General features: G+C 51.1%; 1 protein-coding gene across 2 annotated transcripts; it reads left to right on the forward strand.

Annotated features, from left to right (window-relative positions):
• The first annotated feature begins 161 nt into the window (after nt 1-161).
• Nucleotides 162-20,234, forward strand: HSDL1 (hydroxysteroid dehydrogenase like 1). Of its 2 annotated transcripts, none has more exons than XM_080829268.1 (6): nt 162-279; nt 8,000-8,069; nt 11,531-11,756; nt 12,387-12,832; nt 13,051-13,278; nt 17,912-20,234. In XM_080829268.1, the coding sequence occupies exons 3-6, from the start codon at nt 11,537-11,539 to the stop codon at nt 18,008-18,010; spliced, it is 993 nt and encodes a 330-aa protein (XP_080685394.1). In that variant the 5' UTR covers nt 162-279; nt 8,000-8,069; nt 11,531-11,536; the 3' UTR covers nt 18,011-20,234. The 2 variants fall into 2 exon arrangements, with proteins under 2 accessions (XP_080685394.1, XP_080685395.1); XM_080829269.1 differs by having other exon boundaries at nt 173-279; nt 11,572-11,756.
• The last annotated feature ends 1,277 nt before the right edge of the window (nt 20,235-21,511 follow it).

Consider the following 21,511-nt stretch of genomic DNA (forward strand, 5'->3'; position numbering starts at 1 on the left):
CCCGCCGACCACTAGCGCCCGAGTCGTTGGCAGCAGCCCAACGCTTGTCTGGTCTCCACGGCAACCGGCGCGCACGCGCACTCGGGGGGGGGCCCGGCACGTCGAGACGCCAGGGGCGGGACGCGCAACGGCTCCGCCCCCGGCGCGTGCGCGGGTCACGTGGGGCGCGGCCCGCGGCAACTGCGGCGGCGGCGGCGGTGACGGGGGTGTTGGTGGTGACGGGGGCGGCGGCCGCGCGGCTGTGGCGGGACCGGCTCCGAGACTGCGCCGCCTCTGCAGGTACCACGCCCCCACCTCACCCCGCGCCTCCCCGCGCCCGGCCCGGGGGCCCGGCCCCACTTGCTGTCCCTCGGCCCGTGCCTCGCGGTGCGCCCCGCCACGCCCCCCGGGGCCGTACCCCTCGGCGCCGTCGGCACCCCGGACCCCCGGACCCCCTTCGTCTCTCCGTCCCCTCGGACCCCCGCCTCGGCACCCCTCCTTCCAGACTCGCCTCCCAGCCCCACGGCGCCCCTTCCCGGCTCCATCCCGGAGTCGCACCCCCGGAGGACCCTCTGTTCTGGGTCCGCCCTCCGCCCCCTCCCCCAGGACCCGGCGGACCCGGGGCCGCACCCACCCGAGCGCGGCCCCTCTGGCCGCAGACCCCAGCCCGGGGCTCCCAGCGAGGCTCCGAGAGTCACCCCTTTGTCCGTGCTCCTTTATTCTCATTTCTCAAGGACTTGGTTGGAGTGGGATTTGTTGTCGTCTTTGTTCTGAAGTAGGAGTAATTCGGAATCGGGGCGCTCTGGAAGGAAGGGCACCCGCGGCCCCCGAAGCGCGGGGGTTTGCTGGGGTTTGCTGGGCGCTGCCGGCTGCCGGAGAGGAAGGCTTGGGAGATGGATGAAGCTGTCCCCTGGTTCAGAGGAACGTGCAGCCCGGCGGACCCAAGCGAGCCCTGGAGCCCTGGTGGTGAGGCCAGCAGGATTCCCGCCCCGGGGGTCTCACAATGGGGCGGTTAGCCAGGCCTCTGGACTTCGGTACCCCTCGATCCGAATTCCCGTGGGGGCCTGGGTATGTCACTTGCATCTCTGTCGGCCTCAGTTTCCCCATCTGTAAACGGGTGATTGTAACTCAGCCCCCTGAGGTTGGTGAGAGAACAGTGAGGTGTGAGGGACAGAGCCTTTTGCTTAGGGCCGTCTGGGTGTTTCAGTAGGTTAAATTGGCTCCCTGCAGATCCAGTCATGATTCGGGGGTCCTGGGATCAGGCATCCAGCCTGCTTCTCCCTCCCCTTTGCTGCTTCCTCTGGTCGTGCTCGCTCTCTCTCAAATAAATCTTAAAAAAACAAAAAACCAAAAAACCCCCAGCCCTTTGCTTAAAGCCAGCTCTGAGTTCTAACCCTGACGGGTGCTAGCTCACCTTGAACACGGAGTTAGAGGAGCTAATAGCTAAGGTTTACTGAGCATTGAAGTTTGGGGACTGTTCTCTGCTTTACGTGTATGACTTCGTTTAATTCTTAAAATCTTAGGCTGGAACTCTTTCTTATCTCCGTGTTTCGGTGACATCGGGTAACGTAAGGAAAACGCGGAGGTGAAGTAACTTCAGCTTCATCCAGCACAGCTCTTGGGAGGGGGAGAGCCTTGATCCGACTCCAGGAAATCTATTTTCAGAGTCTGTGGTTTAGTCACTACAGTAATATTCTAGGAGCAGAGAGTTCAACAAATCAGTATTTTTTAGTAGATTTTAAAAATTGGCAGAAAATTCACAGAACATAAAATTCAGCCTCTTAGCCATTTTAAAAGTGTGTTCTTCACAGCAGCGCATTCACTATGTGCCACGGCCCCCACCGTTTAATTCCAGAACATTCCCAGCATCCTCGAAAAAAATCCTACCCCTGTTAGCAGTCACTCCCTGTTCCCGCTCTGCCTTTGCTCTGGCCACCCTGATCTACTCTCTGTCTCTGGATTTGCCTTATCTGGACAGTTCATATAGATTGGATCATATGGTGTTTGGTCTTAAGCTGAGCGTGGTGTTTTTGGGGTCTGTTTCAGCGGCTCACCCCGCTTCAGTCTTTTTATTGCTGTCTGATACTCCATTATGTGGACAGATCGCGTTTTGTTTACCCATTTGCCTGTTGATAGACATTTGGGTTATTCCCCTGTGTTATCTACTGTGAACGGAGCTGCCGGCGGAGCTGGCGGAGCTGGCGGTGGTACGCGGTACGCAGTACGCTCTACAAGTTTTTTGTGTAAGTTATCTTGGGTGGATACCTAGGAATGGATGCCATTGTTATTTTAATTCCAAATGGAGCCCTGAAACCCAGGCCTATTGGATCTTGGATGAGAACTCCCATTTCTGCCCTTTCTGCCGAGCTCCCCGTGAATTCAGGCTAGTGGTATCCCAAAAGTGGGCAAAGGAAGGAAAGGAAATTCCAGAATGTCATGATACACCAATAGTAACTTTGTGAGAGTGCTGACACAAAGGTTGAGAAGCTCCTTGTGTTTTTTTCTCCTCAAGAGTGAAATCTGAGCTTTGAACCCAAAGCTGTATTTGCTTCTATTTATTAAACAGATGTTTTATACAGACTTATACCAGCTGCTGAGGAGAAATATTAACGGTGGAGGCGATCCCAGCCTCCCATCACCACCGAGCCCTCGCAGGAGGGTTAAAGGCGTAAACCTGCAAAGCAAAATTGTGAAAAATTCGAGAAAACGGTACTTTATGTCTTGGGGCTAGGAGGGGATTTCTTACCTGAAACCCAACAAAGCACAAAGCATACAGGAAAAAGATTGATCTGTTTGTCTGCCGTACGATCAAGGTGTTAGTTCATCAAAAGCACTATAAAGCGAGCAAACATAGAGAACCAGTATCTAGAACATAGAGGGAAAAGGGAGACAACACAGTAGAAGTAAGGGCAAAAGCTAGGAACAGGCTCACAGACAGCAGAGAAGCTTTGTAAGGATGCAGTCGACCTTATCAGTCATCAGGAAATGAAAGTTAAAGCCAGAGCATACCCCCCCTTTCAAGGCCACCCTGGGGGCCGAAGGTGAACCTACTGGTGCATCCAGTTGGGGAGGGACACTGTGAACTAACGCTGGCTGACTGTGCCGTGGGGATTGGCCCAGCAGCTTGGACAGTGCCTGCCAGAATACACTGGGGCCCTGGGGCCCGGCAGCGTGACTCCGGTGTGTCCCTTCAACGGATTTGGTCACCTGTGCATTCGGCACCTCTGTTCCTAACTGAGAGTAAAAGCCAGAAAAACTCCAGCCCAAATGCCCATCAGGGACAGAATGGCAGTGTGAATCCCGGTGCGTTTGTCCCGCGACCCAGTGTGCACAGAGAAAGTATATCACAGGGACGAGACTCGAAGACAGCGTTGAGTGAAAAAAAGTCACCAGAAATACACACGCTGTGATTCCTTTAGAGAAAGTTCCAAACCAGACAAAACAGAACACTTTTCTTTCAGAAAAGTTGCTGGGGTAACCGTACAACTATATATTTTTTTTCTTTAAAGGGCAAGGGAACGGGGAGGTCAGAATTGAGGAGGGTGGTAACCCTCCGGGGGGGCCCAGAAGGTGATGATAGGTTCAGGGGAGATGCTATGGGGCTTCTGAGTGGGGTGGCCTCGTGGGTGTTGGGCTCTTCTTTGAAGTATGTGTAAGAGGTTTTACAACTTCTGTGCGTATTTTTCAGTTTTTTCAAGTGGCAGCAAAATTAGTTTTGGATTCATCTGCCCTTGAGAAGCTTGTGCTCTGGCTGGGGAACCAGGAGATGAGGGAAACAGCTGAACAGAACCCAGAGTGGTGCGGGAAGGGCCTTGTGGGTGAGACCGGGAAATGGGAACTCGGGGTCTCGGTGCAGTGGCCAGAGGAGGAGTGGGAAGAGGCTCCCCTTCACCCCACGCCTGGCGTGTCGCTGGCACTTATCGGTGAGCGCTGGCACCGAATGGAGGGTTGAGCTGGTCTTGGGAGGACAGACAGGATTTGAGTGCCTACAGCAAAACAGATGCAGACTCTAGGTGAAAGAAGTAAGATCTCTGTGAAAAACCTTAACGAGAACTAAGCCCCCAGCCCAGGAGCCTTATTGAAAAGCTGGACAGTGGCAGCTGTGGATGAGGGTGGGGAGGACCACCTCAGGCCTGCCCCACTCAGGGGAAGATCATAGGAATCTCTGAGGCTGTTCGTGGCTCCTGCGAACACGAGAAGCTTTTGGTTTAAGGGGTGTGCAGGATTTGCAACTTGTGTCTGTACTATCCTAAAGACGAGACCGACCGTCTCCCTGTCCTTCCATCCATCGATCCGTCTTAATTTCCTATTGTTGCTGTAACAAATGACCACAAACTTCTCACTGTTCTGGAGGTCAGAAGTCTGGCATCCGTCTCGGGCTAACACCAGGATGTCAGCAAGGCTGTGTCACTCCCAGAGGCTCTGGGGGAGAACCTCTTTCCTGCCTTTGCCAGATGCTAGAGGTGCCTGCGTTCTAGAGGGTAACCCCTCTCCCCATCATCAAGTCCAGCGGCCTCCTGTCTTTAAATCCTGCCTGTCTCCTTGACCTCTGCTTCTCGATCCCATCTCCTTCTTGATCCCATCCCCTCCGACGTTGACCTGCCTCCTTCTCCAAGGCCACTTGCGATCACAGCCACAGCGGCCCCCACCGGGATCATCCAGGATCAGCTCCTCCTTTTAAGGTCCTTAGCTTAATCACATCTGCAAAGGCCTCTTTGCCACGTAAGGTGGGGCATTCGTGAGGTGCGAGGATTAGGGCATGGCCAGCTCCCAGGGCCCCTGTCGGAGCCCCACGCTGCCTTTGTTTGGTGGGGCTTTCACTGTCTTTTCCCATCATGCCAGCTTGTTTCCGTGAAAGCATCCGGCCCGTCTGTCTGATGGCCTTTGCCGTCAGGCCTCATTTGTTTAGGTAACTTGGTGATGTCAGTGGTGGAGCCTACTTGTGCCCCAGAACTCTTTGCTTCATGAAGGTTTCATATGAGGTTTGCCGGCTCTTGTCACTGCTGGGCTGAGCCCGCTAAACTCTGGGTCAGGAGAATGTTACATGTCACAGCGGGGCTTTATTCTGTTCTGTTTTTAAATTTTACTTATTTTATTATCTCTACACCCAGCATAGGGCTTGAATGTGTGACCGGGAGATCAAGAGTCGCCCGTTCTACTGACTGAGCCAGCCAGGCGCCCCTATAGCCGTGCTCTGAAGATGTGACTTTGCCCCTTGGAGTCTTGACTGTAATTATCCCATGACACTTTTGTGTTTGCACTCTTACCTTTAGGGTTTGTTTTAGGACCCTCTGGGAGCAATTTTAGGTTTCCCGTAAAACAGAGAGAAAGGTACAGAGATGGCCCGCATACCCCTGATCCCACACATGCAGAGCATTCCCCCACTGTCAAGGTCACTCACCAGAATGGTGCCTTTTTTTTTTTAAGTCAGGGAGGAACCTGCATGGACACATCATCATCACCCGAAGTTCGTAGTTTACCTAGGAGACCTTCATGTGTTTGATGCATCAGCGCTGATGAATGTTGCCCTGTAGACGTGGAAAGTGCCTCAGATGATAGGGAATTGCTCTTTTCCTATTTGGGGGACAGCTCTCTTTTCCTCCACCTGTTCTTCTCCAACTTTGTTCACTGATGACTGAGTTTTCTGTAGCGGCAGGAAAACAAAGCTTTGTAACTTCTACAAGCAGATTGGGTGGGGGCCGGAATTTTACTGTGTTGCAGTGCTGCTTTCTAAATAACGGGCTTCGCTATGTTTTAGGCTAGTACCTGTCTGCCGAGAAGTGACCTAGTCAAACCCTCGTAGCAGGGTAAATGCAGCTAGGTATCTTGGTAGGGTTCTGGGCTTCAATGTGTAATAAACTCCTTTAATAATGTGTAATAAATGTGTAATAAACTCCTTTCTGTGAGATTTCCTGGATGTTAATGGCTCTGGGGGAAGTCTTGATTTCTTCTTTCATTAGGAAGACATTATTTTCCATCATGTACTCAAGGGTAGGGAGAGGACTGAGAGGATGTCCGGAATGTCTACTGTCCTGTCATTTTCCATTTGCGGTCCATCAGGCTGTGAATGAATGTAGGAGAAAGTCTGGTCTGTCTGAGAAGCAGCACGAGTCTTCACAAAGCCATGTGGTCTCTGTTCAGCCTTGCCCTGTCTCCTTCTGGAAGGAAGAGGGTCCCAGACCCCTCACTTCCTGCCCGCATCCGCACAGCCGCCCCCCTCTGCTGCCAGCCACCTTTTACGACAAACCCGATCGGCTCCCTCCTTTGGCAAAAGGGACTTAACTCAGAGAGTCAGTCCACACGCTTCTGTTTGGCACAAAGACCTTTCACAATCTGGTCTTCCCTTCCAGCCGCCTTGTCACCCTTGGGTGCACTTCCTGTGCCGGGAGCCTGTTGAATTTGTCACCGTTTCCTGGCAGGCTGGTCCTTTTGTAGTGCTGTGCCCTTGGCTCCTCTCTGCTCAGGAGGGTCTGGAAGCCCAGCAGTGCCCTCGCCACTGCGCCCTGAGTCGCGCTGTTTATCTTGGTGAATTCCGCCTACACGGCGACGCAGGGACTCCTGACTTCCTGGGGAAGGGTCCTCAGCGTCTGGCGCTCAGTCGCTTGCTGCTGTTTTGGTAGTTTGGTTTTCCAGGTGGACTCGCCTACAGACCAGTGACCGTGCGTGTTTAGACTTCTTGGTGCTGTTGTTTATTGTTTGTAAGTAAATGGGGTGTTTGAACATGTCCGTCTTCTGTGAGTTTGGTGGCTGTGAGTCAGGTCTCCGTCTTGAGCCGTGTCTGGGGAGTGAGGAGGTGGCGTGCTGTCCCCCAGGGCTGTAGACCCGGCCAGAACCCTGGCAGCCCTCGGATCCTCTGCGATGGAACACAGAGGTAGCCGTGACAGTCTGTGTTTAAGGTGCTGGCCTGTGGTGGAGCTGCGATGTTGACTATCGTCCTGGTCGCCCTGTGACAGGACGGCTGGAGGGGAGTGTGACGGGCAGAGCCGGGAAGCCAGGCCCCGCCAGGTCCAAGGCCCTTGAGACCGCTGTTCTCCGTGTCTCCGCAGCGGGTGCACCCTTTTGTTGCACCTGAGCGGGGGGGTCGCTGGCGGGTTTTGCACGTGGGGTTTTTTCTCTGTGGGGGGGAGTTTGGTGGTCCCCTTGCCAGCTGGCGCATGTGAAAGTGTGCAGGCTGAGAGCTGAGCTAGAGGCCCGTCGTGTGGCTTCACGTAGTGGCCGCCTGGCCATGGGCCACCTGTGGTGGGAGGGGCTGGAAGCACAGAGAGGAGTAAGGCTTGGCCTCAGCCCTGGAGCAGCTCAGCGTGCTGGGGGGGCTTCACAAACAGTGGTAGAAGGCAGCGTCCAGGGTGGGAAGAAGGGGAAAGGGGGGCCGGAGGTTCCTTTCCTCTGTGCATTCTGAAAGTGCTAGAAGGGGCTGCTGCGGCTCTGCCACCTCTGCCCGCTGATGAGACAGCGCGGGATGCCTGGGCTCCGGCGGCCAGCCGGAATCCGCCAGGGATGTGGCACCGGGGGGGCCGCAGCCCTGGGGGAGCCCAGGGGCCCTGCAGGCCGAACCGTGGGGGGCGGCTCGCTGAGAGAGCCGTGAGGCCCCCGCTGAGCCCAGGCGGGCACCGGGCCCGGGCGGCGAGGATGGCCCGGTCTGCTCCCCATCCCTGCCCCGTGCTCCCCCTCCCCGGCCCTCTGCTCCTGGGCTTTGCGTCCCGAGCTCCCGGTGTCTGTGCGGAGCGCCCCCTCTCTCCCAGCTGTTGGGACTGGTTTCGTTCCGTTCGATGAACTGTTCCTTGAGAGAGAAGGTGCGGGCAGAGCCGGCGCGTTCCAGCTGAGCCTTCCGTCAGACGCGGGCGGTGTCCTCCTTTTTCTGCTATGAGAAAGGGCTTGGCCGTCTGCACAGGGGATTCATGGCGTAAGGATTTGTGTTTCCTTAATTTTGAAAAACTTCGGCTTAATGTTTCTATCAAGCTTTCTCAGCTGAGGCGTGAGGGCGAAGGGAAGACTTTGTTTCATGTCTGTCTGTTCGCAGGTTGGCCTGAAGACACCGGCTTCTTCCTGAACACCCAGAACCGGCCGAGGGAAGGTCAGAGAAAACCAAGGTGGGCAAGGACCCCAGCAGAAGAATCGGGAATCTCCTGTGTGTCAGGCCCCTTTTGATAGTTTTTCCTTCCAAACGTTCAGACTCTCGGAAAAAATTGTGTTTGAGGGGGGAGAAGGGCCCTTTCCGCAGCTTCCCATCAGCATGAGGCTGTGCCGTGAGCCGTGTCTGACCTGCTCCTGTTAGCGAGAACCTTGTAGACTCTGTGGGTACCTTCCCCACAAGGACGGCTTTGCTGGCAGCCCCGTAGATCTTCATACACCGGGTATAAATTTTCATTGAAAACAGTGTTTCAGTAGCTTAGATATACACCCGTAATTTTTTTTCAAAGATTTATTTATTTATTTATTTATTTATGAGAGAGAGAGAGACAGAGAGAGAGTAGGAGCAGGGAGGAGAGGCAAATGGAGAAGCAGGCTCCCCACTGAGCAGGAGCCCGAGGCAGGACTCGATCCCAGGACCCGAAAAGATCACGACCTGAGCCAAAGGCAGAGGCTTAACCGACTGAGCCACCCAGGTGCCCCCACCCACCTGTTATTAGGAGAACAGATTGAATATTCTAAGAATCCAGATTTTTTTGTTGTAGTTTTGTTATTCCTAATTTTATTACATTGTGTTGGAAAAGGACTAGTACCTACAAATGTTTTATTTTTTTGCTTTTACTTTCCTTGTGGCTTCGTATTAGATTAGTTACAGCAGAAGGCACGTGCACACTTCGAAGGAATTATTTCAGGAACTCCCCAAAGTGAAGGTTTAACATGGGATTTCGTTTTTATGTCCTTTCTTGGAAGAAATTACTGTTTTGGTCATTTGTCTGGGGGCTGCTGCCATTGCAGACACGTTGGGGGCATGCCAGGTCAAGGGCATGCCCAGTCCGCCGGCTCCCTCCGCAGGGACTTGGCTGTGTACTGAGCTGCAGAGCAACGGCCCTTGAGAAGGGTCACACGACACTCCTCCTCTCTAGTGGCTGGAAGCTTGGAGGGGCATTTGTGCACGGCAAAACGAGAATGGACGTATTTGAGACATGATGCTAACTGGGAATGTGTTTCCGAGGGTCTGGGAGCAGCCCTCCCGGTGTTGTTGCCTTCTCTAGGGCACACTGATCAGGACAAGAAGGGCCTCTTCAGCCCACACTCCGTTGATGCTGATAACTTCAGACCTCAGAAAATCTCAGCCAGTGTGGTCCTTGAAGACAAATTACCCCAAAGGAGCATTTAATTGTTGTTACATTATTACAGATTTGGCTTGTGGTGTTCATAAAGTTTACAGTGTTTTCTTTTCCTGATCAGTCTTGGCATTCTTGTGGGGGGTACGTCTTTGTGCGCAGAACCCCAGGATATGGCACTTACCGACAGGAACTGAGATGGCCCAACTTCTGCTGTTCTCTCTGCCATTTGGGGAAAACATTTCTTTAAAGTATGTGACATCAGGGGCGCCTGAGTGGCTCAGTGGGTTAAAGCCTCTGCCTTCGGCTCAGGTCATGATCTCGGGGTCCTGGGATCGAGCCCCACATCGGGCTCTCTGCTCGGCGGGGAGCCTGCTTCCCCCCTCTCTCTGCCTGTCTCTCTGACTACTTGTGGTCTCTGTCTCTCTCTGCACCAAGTAAATAAATAAAATTTAAAAAAAAAAAAAAAAAAAAGTATGTGACATCAACTCAGTAATATGGTAGCTGTGTGCCCCTTCTGGCTTGAGCGATTGTGTCCTTGTTGTGGGGCATTTGGGAATCCTACTGCCTGCTCCTGTCTCCAGTTTTCTGTCCTGATTCCATGTGTCCTTTCTTGGTTTGTAATTTGGATTACACTTTGATGTATATATCCCTGTATGTATGTATATATATTCACAGACCTCTCTCTGTGGTCAACAGGGTTTCCGTCATCTTAGGCCTTTTAGCGCAGGACGCTGCTGCTCTTCGAATGTGTTCCATTTCAGTGGCTGATTGGTTTTCTCCCGCTTCGCTCATTTTCACTCTGTAGAACCTCTTCGGGCCTGCGTCGCACTTCAGCGGCGCCTTCCCTCATTCTTCCTTCAGCTTATGCCTATTTTTGCTGCTATCGTTGGGAATTCTCTTGGTTTCATGATTTTTTTTTTTTCTGTTTCAAGGGGACTTTGAAGAGAGCCCATTCCCATAAGTGTTACATATATATTTTGGATTAAAGTCAGCTTTTCTTCATGTAATAAATAAATCCTTGAGTTTGTGAGTATCAGAGCTCCCCGTAATTTAATTGCAGGCTCTTGTGATCCCTTCGCTATCTCGTCCCTCGCAGACAGCACGCAGCTGGATCTGGCCTCAGTGGTTCCCAGGTCTGGTCTAGGACCCAAGTTCATCAGCCGCGGTGGCACCAGGCCTTTGCCTCTGCGGGGTCGTCTCCCACCACAGGGACACATAAAGCCGTTCATATGGCATTTAGAATAGTTTCGTTAAGTGTCCTTCTGTTCTCTTGGGCACAGTTTAACTCATACTTGAATCCTTTGCATCTGTCACGGTCCATGGAACGTAGTAGGCGCTTTGTAAATGCTTGCCGCGTGGGTACATACACGAGTCGTACGGGACTCTCCTTAGCTGTAAGGCGCAGGGCAGAGATGGGGTGCCCGCGACAGCAGTAAGACGGAGGAGTGCTCGCTTTCTTGTTGCTTCAGAAAACCCGTTCCTCAGGGTGCTTGGGTGGCTCAGTCGATGAAGCAAGCGTCTGCCTTCAGCTCAGGTCATGATCCCAGGGTCCTGGGATCGAGCCCCGCATTGGGCTCCCTGCTCAGTGGGGGAGTCTGGTTCTCCCTCTCCCACTCCTCATGCTTGTGTTCCGTCTCTCGCTGTGTCTCTCTCTGTCAAAGAAATAAATAAAATCTTAAAAAAAGAAAGAAGAAAACCAGTTCCTCAAGCTCGGGGAGTATTTCTTTGTAAATCAACGTTTATGCATATTACATATACATAAAATAATTTATGTGAAAGTTCACTACAGGGTAGTTTTACCTCAAACGGACTGTGAGCTCTTTTTGGCCAAGGTGCCGTCTTCGTACTGCTGCGGCTCCTCCGGCTTTGTCTCCGCGTGGGTGGGCGGCCCTCCTCGGGCTGATGATGAAGGAGCAGACACGTAAACACACCTCTGAGCTGTTACAGGAATTGGAAGTCTGTGTCTGTCACTGCCAGGCGAGGAGCTTTTTTTGGGCACAGAGCATATTGTGTTTATCTCTGTATCTACAACATGCCCCACGGTGCCTGGATTTTAGTAGGAATCGCACAGCTCTCGGTAATCTCCTTGGAAGGAAAGAACTTCCGGAGCTGCAGATGGTAATGAGACTATACATCGAGCGGGTCCCTGGGGAACGTGCATTTGAAACGCTACCGTTATTCGAGTGCCTAACTGATAAGCTCCGACGTCCTTGGATGTCTATCTTTATTCTGACTCTGCGTGTTCCTTTAACGTAATTAAGCAAAAACACCTCTCTCTTTCCCCTTCCCTGCAGGCCGCCATGGCTGCCGTTGACAGCTTCTACCTCTTGTATAGGGAGATCGCCAGGTCCTGCAATTGCTACATGGAAGCTCTGGCCTTGGTCGGAGCCTGGTACACGGCTAGGAAGAGCATCACGGTCATCTGTGATTTCTACAGTCTGGTCAGACTGCATTTCATCCCGCGCCTGGTGAGCAGAGCAGATCTGATCAAGCAGTACGGAAGATGGGCAGTCGTGAGTGGTAAGAAAGGAGATGCGGTCCTGGCCCGATTTCAGAACACAGACATCTCTCCTGTTGAGGCTGCGTTCTCCATGGGGTGCCTTCCTCGAGGAGTCACTGAATTCACCGTGATGTGTTCTTGGGAACACAGCTCTGTTGTGATGCTGGTCACCGTTTCTTAGCGCCCTCCTCTTGGAACGATGTTTGTCCTTCTTACACTGTCCTCCTGTCCCCGGTCCTGCCTCAGCCCACCTTCGCTCCCTTTTGAGATTGTCCTTAGAAATTGTCACCGTCTGTTCCCTTATTTTAAGTTTCATTTTGATTTATCATTATTTCCCAGGAAGGTACCTCCCTAACACTCATGTAAGCCAGATACAAGTTTGAAAACCATTTCCTGCCATGTTTCCCAAAAGCTCGGTGAACGTGAAGCTCCCTTCCCCTGCTTGTCAGGGTGTCTGCGAGAGTGTTTGACTAAAGGTGCCGGTGATACTTGGATGCGACACTGTACCTGACACAGTGATCAGTGTGAGAACAGGTTTATTTCTAGTGTGAACCCTTCTCAGCTGAAACCCAGAAACAGGAGATTTAAGGTTTGCTCTGAAGGTTGCACCATGAGATGAGCCCGCTCACCTTCCCTGGCCTGTATCGCAGGTGCGACTGATGGGATCGGAAGAGCCTACGCAGAGGAGCTGGCAAGCCGTGGCCTCAACATCATCTTGATCAGCCGCAGCCAAGACAAGTTGCAGACGGTAGCCAAAGACATAGCCGACACCTACAAAGTGGAAACCGAGGTCATAGTTGCGGACTTCAGCAGCGGCCGCGAGATCTACGACCCGATTCGAGAAGCTCTGAAAGACAAAGACATTGGCATCTTGGTGAATAACGTAGGCGTGTTTTATCCCTACCCCCAGTATTTTACTCAGGTCTCCGAGGACAAACTCTGGGACATCATCAATGTAAACATTGCTGCGGCTAGTTTGATGGTCCATATAGTGTTACCAGGGATGGTGGAGAGAAAGAAGGGTGCTGTTGTCACGATCTCTTCCGGCTCCTGCTGCAAGCCGACGCCCCAGCTGGCTGCGTTTTCTGCTTCTAAGGTAATGTATTCCCGATTGGAAAGTGAAGTCATAAAGCAGGAGGACATTGCTTATATGGTTCGGTCCAGTTTGCAGAGCTCTTTGTGTCCAGCTCATGTCTATTTCTGCTGTACTTTTGCCTGACATGGTAATAAGCAGGGCTGTTTTCTTCCGAATTTTCTTCCAAGGCCCCCCCCCCACCCCCGCCCATTAAGTCTTTACCCCCGCTCTCTCAACAGGCGTATTTAGACCACTTCAGCAGAGCCCTGCAGTATGAGTACGCTTCTAAAGGCATCTTCGTACAGAGTCTCATCCCGTTCTACGTCGCAACCAACGTGACCGCACCTGGCAGCTTTCTGCACAAGTGCCCGTGGCTGGTGCCTTCGCCCAAAGTGTACGCGCACCATGCCGTTTCTACCCTTGGCATCTCGAAAAGGACCACAGGATACTGGTCCCATTCTATCCAGGTAACAGGATGCGCTTCAACTCTTACAATTAGGTTAATGCGGCCTCAGCCTTTCGGAATGATACATGGCGATCCCAATGGAGCCTGCTGCCGAAACGGGAGAATTGCACATTCTGATCTTAAACCTGACACTCGTAGTGGTTCTGGTGAAGTCCCTGAAATTCTCCGTGCTGCTCTTACTGATAGTTTGATTTGTGTGGCCCCGTAGAGATGGAAGAATGCTGCTTTACTCTAGGAAGTGGCAGGAGTATAAATTACTCAGGATTCATAGGGGCTCTTTGCATAAAGATTATTAAATTTGCCATCACTACATCCATAGATAAGAAAAACAGCAATTAGTTTTTACTTTTATCGAAAGATTTGGCTGAAAGTTTCTTTAGTAAGAAGGAGCTTGATTTATTCACTCCTCTGTTAATGTTTAGCCCATAAGGAGTTTGCTGGAGGAAGTTTGATGTGCCAGACACACCATGTAAAGAAATGTCTGTGCTCATCCCGGTCAGCCTTCCACGTTAGGGCCTGAGTAAAGAGGGAAAGCTAGCCCTTGTTGGCTCTGGGATCTGGGAAATGCTCAGTGTCTTGATTGAAGGCGGTTTTGGGAGCCCTTCAGGGAGCTGTGGATTGCAGTGGGCAGGTGAGTGGGGGGGAGGGCCACGGAAACCGCATGCTCCGCAAATAAGGCTGTGGGGTGCGGCAGGCAGGTGGACTGGGATGGAGGAAGCAGGTGTATTTGTTAATCCGTTTACAGCAGCAGAGACGTGGCTGGGACCAAGTGCTGGCGGAAAGGGGATGTGCAGGAGAATGGCCTGAAGATAGGGGAGAGAAGGTGTGCTTCCCAGCAGCGCGGGCAGGACCCAGAGCACAGTAGAGGGGGCGACAGGGAAGCCGCAGTGGCGAGCAGGGGCTGCTGTCTGCTGTCTGCTGACTCCCAGGAGGTGGGGGCTTGCAGAGCGAGGAGGTTTGAAGTGAGAGTGTCGGGGGGAGGGTGGAGAGCGGGGCGCTGCTCCTGTGCCAGTGACCCTTTTGGGAGCCCCTGCCAGGATGGCCTCTAGAGTGGTTTCATAGCCTTTTACTGATCTGGATCGGTGCTCAGTGTGTATCAGTAGTTGTTTGTGGTGAGCTTGCTCAGAGGTCAGGGGGAGGAGCCCTCACTCCTTCCCGGGCCCCAGCCCTTAGGGATGTCTGCACAACCCCGTTCCCACGCAGGAGCTGAATGAGTTGGCCTTTTTTACTTTCTTGGGATTCATGGATTTAGATGATGGCATCTTCTCTGTGTTACGCGAGTTGTCTTAACGATTTGTGAGCAGAAAACAGAAAAAAATGCTTTGGACTTAAAGCAGCTCTAAAGCCGTCGGGTGTCTTGGCTTTAATTGTTAACTAGTTATCAGTGTTGTTTTGGGAGCCTTTCTTCTCATTTTCAGAATTGCATGAGGCCGAGTTTTCAGCTTTGGAACACAGAGTAAGGCTGGCGGAAAAGCCTGGGGCCTTCTGTTTGGGTTACTTGACGTGGAGGCCAGAAACACGTGCGTATGTGTTAGGTTGATAAGCCATTAACTTGACAACTTGACCAGTCTTGCTTATAACTCCAGGGGCTGTGTTCCTGGTGTAGGAAGACAGAGAAAGCCACAGGGACTGGCAAGCGGGTTGGGGGCAGCTGAGCTCTGGACTGGCCTGCAGTTTGCTCTGAATTCCTACCCACTTGAGGCGTATCTGTTCCCACGTAGTGTGTCTGTGTTGCTCTTGGAGAAAGATGATGTGGCATTTAGAGGAGAGGGGAGCTCCTTGGCCTTGAGAAGGCTCCGGGATGCAGGTCCAGGGGAGGCAGGCCAGCAGCTGAGGTCCGGGCCCTCCTGCACAGCCCAGGTTCCCACGCCCGCGGCCAGCCAGGAAGGGAGCCTCAAACCACACACCAGCACTTTAGCTTTGTTTCCACCTTCGGAATCTCTCTGGCTTGAGGATCCAGCCCGAGTTCTCGGGGTCTTTTCCTTCCTTCCCATCCCCATTTCTTACCTAGGTCCTGCCCATCCCAGTCTCTGGGAGACATTAAAGCTTTGGCATTTTCATTGCCAGTGCAGATTTCCATCCGATGGCTGTCCGTGGGTATCGGCCATTGACGTCCTCTTCTGGCTCAGGGTCCCCACAGGGGCTGTCAGTTACTGTTGGCTTTTGTCGCAGGGAGGACAGCTCCTTTCTTAGGCCTGGACTGGTGAGTCAGGTCTCTGAACACGCACAGAGCCTTCCAGAGCCAAAGACCCAGCCCTCCCTCCGCTCTCCGCTCTCCCTCACTCCCCCTCTAAACAAGCGGATGAGTCAGCCCTCTCGTTTCTAATCTGTCAGTACACAGAGGATGCAGTTCTCTCCTCTTCCATTAGCTGCTCCCTAGGGTGCTGAGACCCCATTAAGATCAGCCAGAAGTGGTGTGCCAGCGGCGGCTCCAGGCGTAGCCCTGTAGGAACCTGGCAGGGCGTGTCCTGCTGCTGGTTCCCCCGTGACAGACAGTGGCCATGTTGAGCGGAAATTAAGAACAAACAGATTTCTGGTTGTTGATACCTTCTCCACTAAATAAATGCTGAAAAAATGCATGGTAGTCTTCCCCTTATCAGCGGGGATATGTTCCACGGCACCCAGTGGCCGCCTGGAGCCATAGGTAGTGTTGGACCCTATAAGGACTGTGTTTTTCCCTGTACGGGCGGACCTGTGATAAAGTCTACTTTATCAGTGAGGCACAGTGAGAGGTTAACACCGATGCCTGGTAATGAAATAGAGCAGTCGTAACGGTGTCCTGTAATCAAAGCTACGTGAATGTGGTCTCTCTGGAAATACCTGTACAGTACGTGGCCTTCTTGTTGAGATGAACGTGAGATGATCAGATGCCTGTGTGGGGACAGGGAGTAAGGGGACGTCACGTTAGGCGGCTGTTGACAGGACGCTGGGTCAGGAGGATCATCTGCTTCTGGACCACAGTTGACCTTGGCCGTGGGTATCTGAAACCGTGGAAAGCAAAACCAGGACAGCGGGGGCACCAGTGTACTCGAAAGAGGCAATCCAGCTCTGTAGTCTGTCCCAGGTGCCTATGCGTTTGAGTGCATCCCTTCTTCCAGCGTGCTCCTAAGCGACCGGAAGCTGACTTCTTTTATCTCCTTACGCTTAGAATCTTTCGCTTTAAAACAGCAGCTCCGAGGAAGGGTACCCCAGTATTTCCTCACAAAATCCTGGCTCTTTAACGAGGTCCAGAGAGATGTTAGTCGTGTCGTGTCGTGTTAGTCTGTTAGTCGTGTCCCCAGAACGTTTCCCGTGGCTCCTGGCCAGATACACGAGGTCCAGAGAGATGTTAGTCGTGTCCCCAGAATGTTTCCCGTGGCTCCTGGCCAGATACACGAGGTCCAGAGAGATGTTAGTCGTGTCCCCAGAATGTTTCCCGTGGCTCCTGGCCAGATACACGAGGTCCAGAGAGATGTTAGTCGTGTCCCCAGAACGTTTCCCGTGGCTCCTGGCCAGATACAGGGCTCCTGACCCCGAGGAGGTCAGCTGGAGCTCCTCTGGACCTGCGGTGGCCGGCTGCGGCTTTCCCTGACTGGGACCTCGTCCAGTTCAGTGCGGCTTCCCTGGGTCTGGGGTGACCTCTGTTATTTCTGTTCAAGGCTAGCATTTTAGCACTTTAGAACAGGCAGTGGCCTGTTCATCTCCCTTCTTTCCTTTTTTTTTTTTTTAAAGTAAGCTCTGTGCACATTATGGGGCTTGAACTCACAACCCCAAGATCCAGTGTTGTACAATCTACCGACTGAGTCAGACCTCCCATTCATCTCCCTTCCTTTGCATACAAGTGGCGCTTGTGCTCAGCTTAGTCTTGGACAGACCCGTCAGCACAGCGCAGGGTTTCTCCCCATCGGCGCTGTTGGCCTTTGGTGTCGGATAATCCCTTGTGGGGAGGCTCTCCTGGGCACTCTAGAATGTTCAGCAGCGTTCCCGACCTCTGCCCACTGGATGCCAGTAGCAGCAGCACCCCACCTGTGATAACCAGGAATGTCTCTGGACATTGCCATATATTCCCCTGGGATATATTCCCGGGGGTGGGGGAAGGGCCCTGGCAGAGAAGCCTCAGAGCGGAGCTCGGTCAGCAGGACCGCCTCCCCGCGTGCCCAGGCCGTCCCCATCACGTCTCAGGACTGCAGCCCAGCGTCCTAGCGTTTTTGATTTCTTTTTGTCACAGCGTTTTTGACTAATTTCAGCCCAGTGTGCCCCTCACAGCCCAGTTTTCTCACACTGTACTGATCACGGATGCATTGATCCATTTCACCTGCCTTTTATTCCTGGAGTGGTTTTTGTCATTCTTAACCAAGTGGATATGTTATTGGTATCCGCTTAAGTAAGGATGGGATTGTAGTGCCGCACCCGAGTCTGTCTCCCTCATTGGAGAGGGGGTGGGCAGGCGCTGGTCCTGTTTCTTGTACTCCCACAGATTCTAGCATAGGTTCTTAGGCCAAAGTAGGTGCTTGGTACAAGAGCACCTGAGGACTTTTTCTTTTTTCTTTTTTTGTATTTAATTTGGTGGTATTTATTGCATTGAGTCATATATTGACACTTAAGGTCTGTGCTTTGGGTTCTAACCTTCTAACCTTTTTCTCTTTCATTTTTAGTTTCTTTTTGCACAGTATATGCCTGAATGGCTCTGGGTGTGGGGAGCAAATGTTCTCAATCGTTCTTTACGTAAGGAGGCCTTATCCTGCAAAGCGTGAAACTGCCTGATGGTTTGGGAAGTTTCGCCACCTCCTCGGAACCTGCAGTATTCTGATGTTTGGAAGAACACACTTAATTTATCTTCTGTATTTTCTTCTATTACTGGTTATGTAGCATACTGTTGACTCATCATTTGCAAAGCGCACATAATGCTTTCAGAGAATGCTGTGGAAAAACCACGAGGGCCGCATCACGTAGATGGCACAGGGCACACAGTGACCGAGGCACAAGAACGTATCAAGGGAACCTAAATTGTGATGCTTTTTTTTTTTCCTCTACACTCTCTCCAAGCCGTGTGATTTATGTTCTAGGAGCTACAGCAGTCCGTTACTGAAATATATAGGACTTGTCAGCTCTCGAACTTTCAAATGTTGTTTAAGGGAAATTATTTCTGTAGATGAATTCCAGTATTGTTTTTTGAATGTTCATCAGGAAAGAGTATTTAAAAGTGTTATTTTATAAGTAAGATCGCTAATTAGCAGTAATTAGCAGTAGAAATCCATTTGTGTCCTATTGTATAGCTTTGTTTGACTCTGTATGAAAATGCTGCTTTTCAAGCGATATTCCACTAGAGAACTGTGTGTGTGTGTGTATGTTCTGTACATCTGGGCAAGTTCATTTATGGGGCAGTTACTGTAAAAAAGGATGTCTTGCTAAGGTGGCTTAATATAGAACCTTATGGGGTCTTGAAATTCTAGCTTATTCCTCTTCATACTAAACATGCCTATCCAATTTTGGGCTATAAGTTTGCCGTGTGTAATATTATACCTTCTGTTGGTTGTTGTTTTTTTAATCTCCTGTGGAATTAATTCATCCTTAGAATTGAACCTATGATGGTCGACCCTTAGTCATCTCTTGGTTTATAATTGTTTTGGTTAAGTGGTGATTTCTCAGCCTGTGACCCATTTTATAACTGAAATTTAGCCCTTCAGAGCTTGTTATATCTGGTTTTCATACACTTTTCTATGTAATATTCTCTTATAGTAGCGTTATGGGAGTAAACATCAGTTACTTATGGAATAGTGGTTAAAATGTGGATAAATGATGTGTGTGATATGATGTATGTGTTAAAATAAGTCAGAAACTCATTCTTGGTTTGTGTAACAAATCTACGCATTACAGTGAACGCTTTTGTTGGTGTGAAGATCATTGTGTGCGACCCCCCCACGATAGGGGTTAGCTTTGACACCTACTGTGAAATAAATGTTTTTGGCTCAGACCTCACAAAGCCAGATATTTTTGGGGACCACTCTCTAGTGCTTCAGCAACAATAAATCACTATATGAATGTGACACTGTGTGCAAGTTAAGAATTTTGGAGCTTATTACTGTGACACTGATGCAGAAACTAGTAAATTGGCTGAAATCAGGAATTGTTGGAATTGTCTTCTGAGTATGGTATTCCATTAGGAGTTAGACCTGGGCATGCCTTTATGGCACACCCACGATTTTGCCACTGCCATTGCCTCAGTATTTCCCGATCTCACTTGGACTCAGAAGCTCAGTGGTTGAGTTCAGAAGCTCTTCCACATATAGACCAGGCCCTCATTACACAAAAGAAGACATTTCAGATGTGAAAACTTGCTAGCGGTGTTACGCAGCACAGAAGGTGTTGATGGAGTCTGCTTGGAGGCCTTCCTTTTGTCACATTCAGCAAATTTCCCTCCCCTAATAGTCAACCTATGGTCATTAAGACTAGAGAAAATTTGACTTCCTGCCACATCGACCTGAATTGTAATTGACATGTAGTAAGCAGCCGCAGATGCACATGTACAAGCACCTTGTTTTCCTCCCAGGAGTTACGGGGCTCAGCCGTGTCTTCTATTTATAGGTGACGTAGGGAGTCACTGCCAAATGATGAGTAAGTAAATCATGTCAGTGATGTTTGCAAATTCTCTGCTTGGCAGGACACGTGCAAAAGCTGTTGGGTGCAAAGCTAGTGAAAGATCAAAACCAAGAATCTTCCTTAGGTTTTCTCTGATAATACACCTTTTTCCAGAATCCATTCGAGAATCATCACTGGGCCACTGGAGACGGGGTTTCTTAAGAATGTGGGAAATTAAGAACCTCTGAAACAATCTGCGAACTGAAAATTTAACAGTAAAAACTGCTGCTTCTGCTTCCTGCGGAAGAGGTTTTGTTCCATGTGTCTGCATTTGGGACGAGAGAGATTTTTTCCCTATAGAAACATTAAAATTAAACATTAAAATTATCGAAAAGTTAATCTATGAACACCTGTGGTAGTAATTCATTAAAAACTTGTAATTCAGCAACAAACTTGTGCACAACCATGTGTCTGTTAAGTCTTTCCAAACGACTAACTAGATTTCTTGATCTCATTCCCCGATAGGTTGAGTAGATGAAAGTAGATTCTGATCATTGACTTCAGCACCTGTAGATGGCTGCTGGTGTTCCCGTGAGCCATTTTACCTTGTGGTGGGGATGAAAGGTTGATTGTGGTGGGTTGGAGGAAGAGTGGAAAGGGAGTCAGCAAAGAGAGAGCTCTTTGGAGGAGTCTTTCTGTTTTAATCTCCATTACTCAGAATCTTACCGCATTTCGCAACCAGAGGGTTTAGGTGGTGTCATCAGTCTGGACACCATGTGCCCTCCTAAACCAAGTCCAGTCTGTCTGTCTCACTACTGGCTTGGCTGTTATTCTTTAAAATACTACTTGGTTTGAATAAAGATTTACCTTCCCGTGGAATTTGCAAATTCTTTATTACACACATAAAGCATGCAGTGATTTCAGAACCTGGAGTGGTGGAAGACTGACAGACCAGGATCCTGTGGCTCTCATCCTTTCTTTAGATTTCCAAACCCGTTGCTCATCCCACGCCCCCTTCAGTTTATAGGTTTCTGGGGGCTGGCAGCAATGTCCTTTTCCCTGCTTTGGGGCTTCACTATCCCATGACAAGGGTGTTTGCAGCTCACTAGCCTACATCAGTCCGTGACAGTTGGGTTGTGTATTCAGTGGCACAGTGACTTCAAGGCCTGTTAAAAGAACCGGGGCTTAGACCAATTTACCCCACATTAGAACACCACAGTTAAGTTTAAGAACAAGTGTATTACGTGGTGGCAGCAGGCACTGCTTAACTTCGAGGATTGACCATGCCAGAGAGTCCAGAATTCCCCGAAGTTCCCAACATCGGCGCGATCTCACCGTTCATTAGGTGCGGACGGGTCTAGATGTACCGAACACGTGTTTCGTTAAGCCCTCATCCTGGGGGGTGGGTACGAATACCGCTTTCGGGTAGGGCAGGTGAGGCAGAAGAGCGGAGCTGCGACTTGCCCGAGATGAAAGCCAGTGAGTGATGGGGTGCTAACCGGTCTGGTTAGAGAACGACCCAGGGAACACCGAGTGCCCCGCGGTGCTGTCGGGCTGGCGCCCCTCTGCGTTACCGCGGGGCTGCGGGGAGTTCGGTGTTACCCGGCCGTGCAGCACATCACCTTCCAACAGCACGGCCAAAACCACGCTTCCCGCCCCCCGCCCGTGCCCTGCGC

The sequence above is a fragment of the Martes martes genome, assembly GCF_963455335.1.
Source record: "Martes martes genome assembly, chromosome: 17".
Taxonomy (NCBI): domain Eukaryota; kingdom Metazoa; phylum Chordata; class Mammalia; order Carnivora; family Mustelidae; genus Martes; species Martes martes.

Coding starts and splice junctions, on each gene's coding strand:
- HSDL1 (XM_080829268.1), top strand. CDS start 11,537: ATGGCTGCCGTTGACAGCTTCTACCTCTTGTATAGGGAGATCGCCAGG. Junction 11,757..12,386: donor AAGATGGGCAGTCGTGAGTG/GTAAGAAAGGAG, acceptor CCTGTATCGCAG/GTGCGACTGATGGGATCGGA. Junction 13,279..17,911: donor ACTGGTCCCATTCTATCCAG/GTAACAGGATGC, acceptor TTTCATTTTTAG/TTTCTTTTTGCACAGTATAT.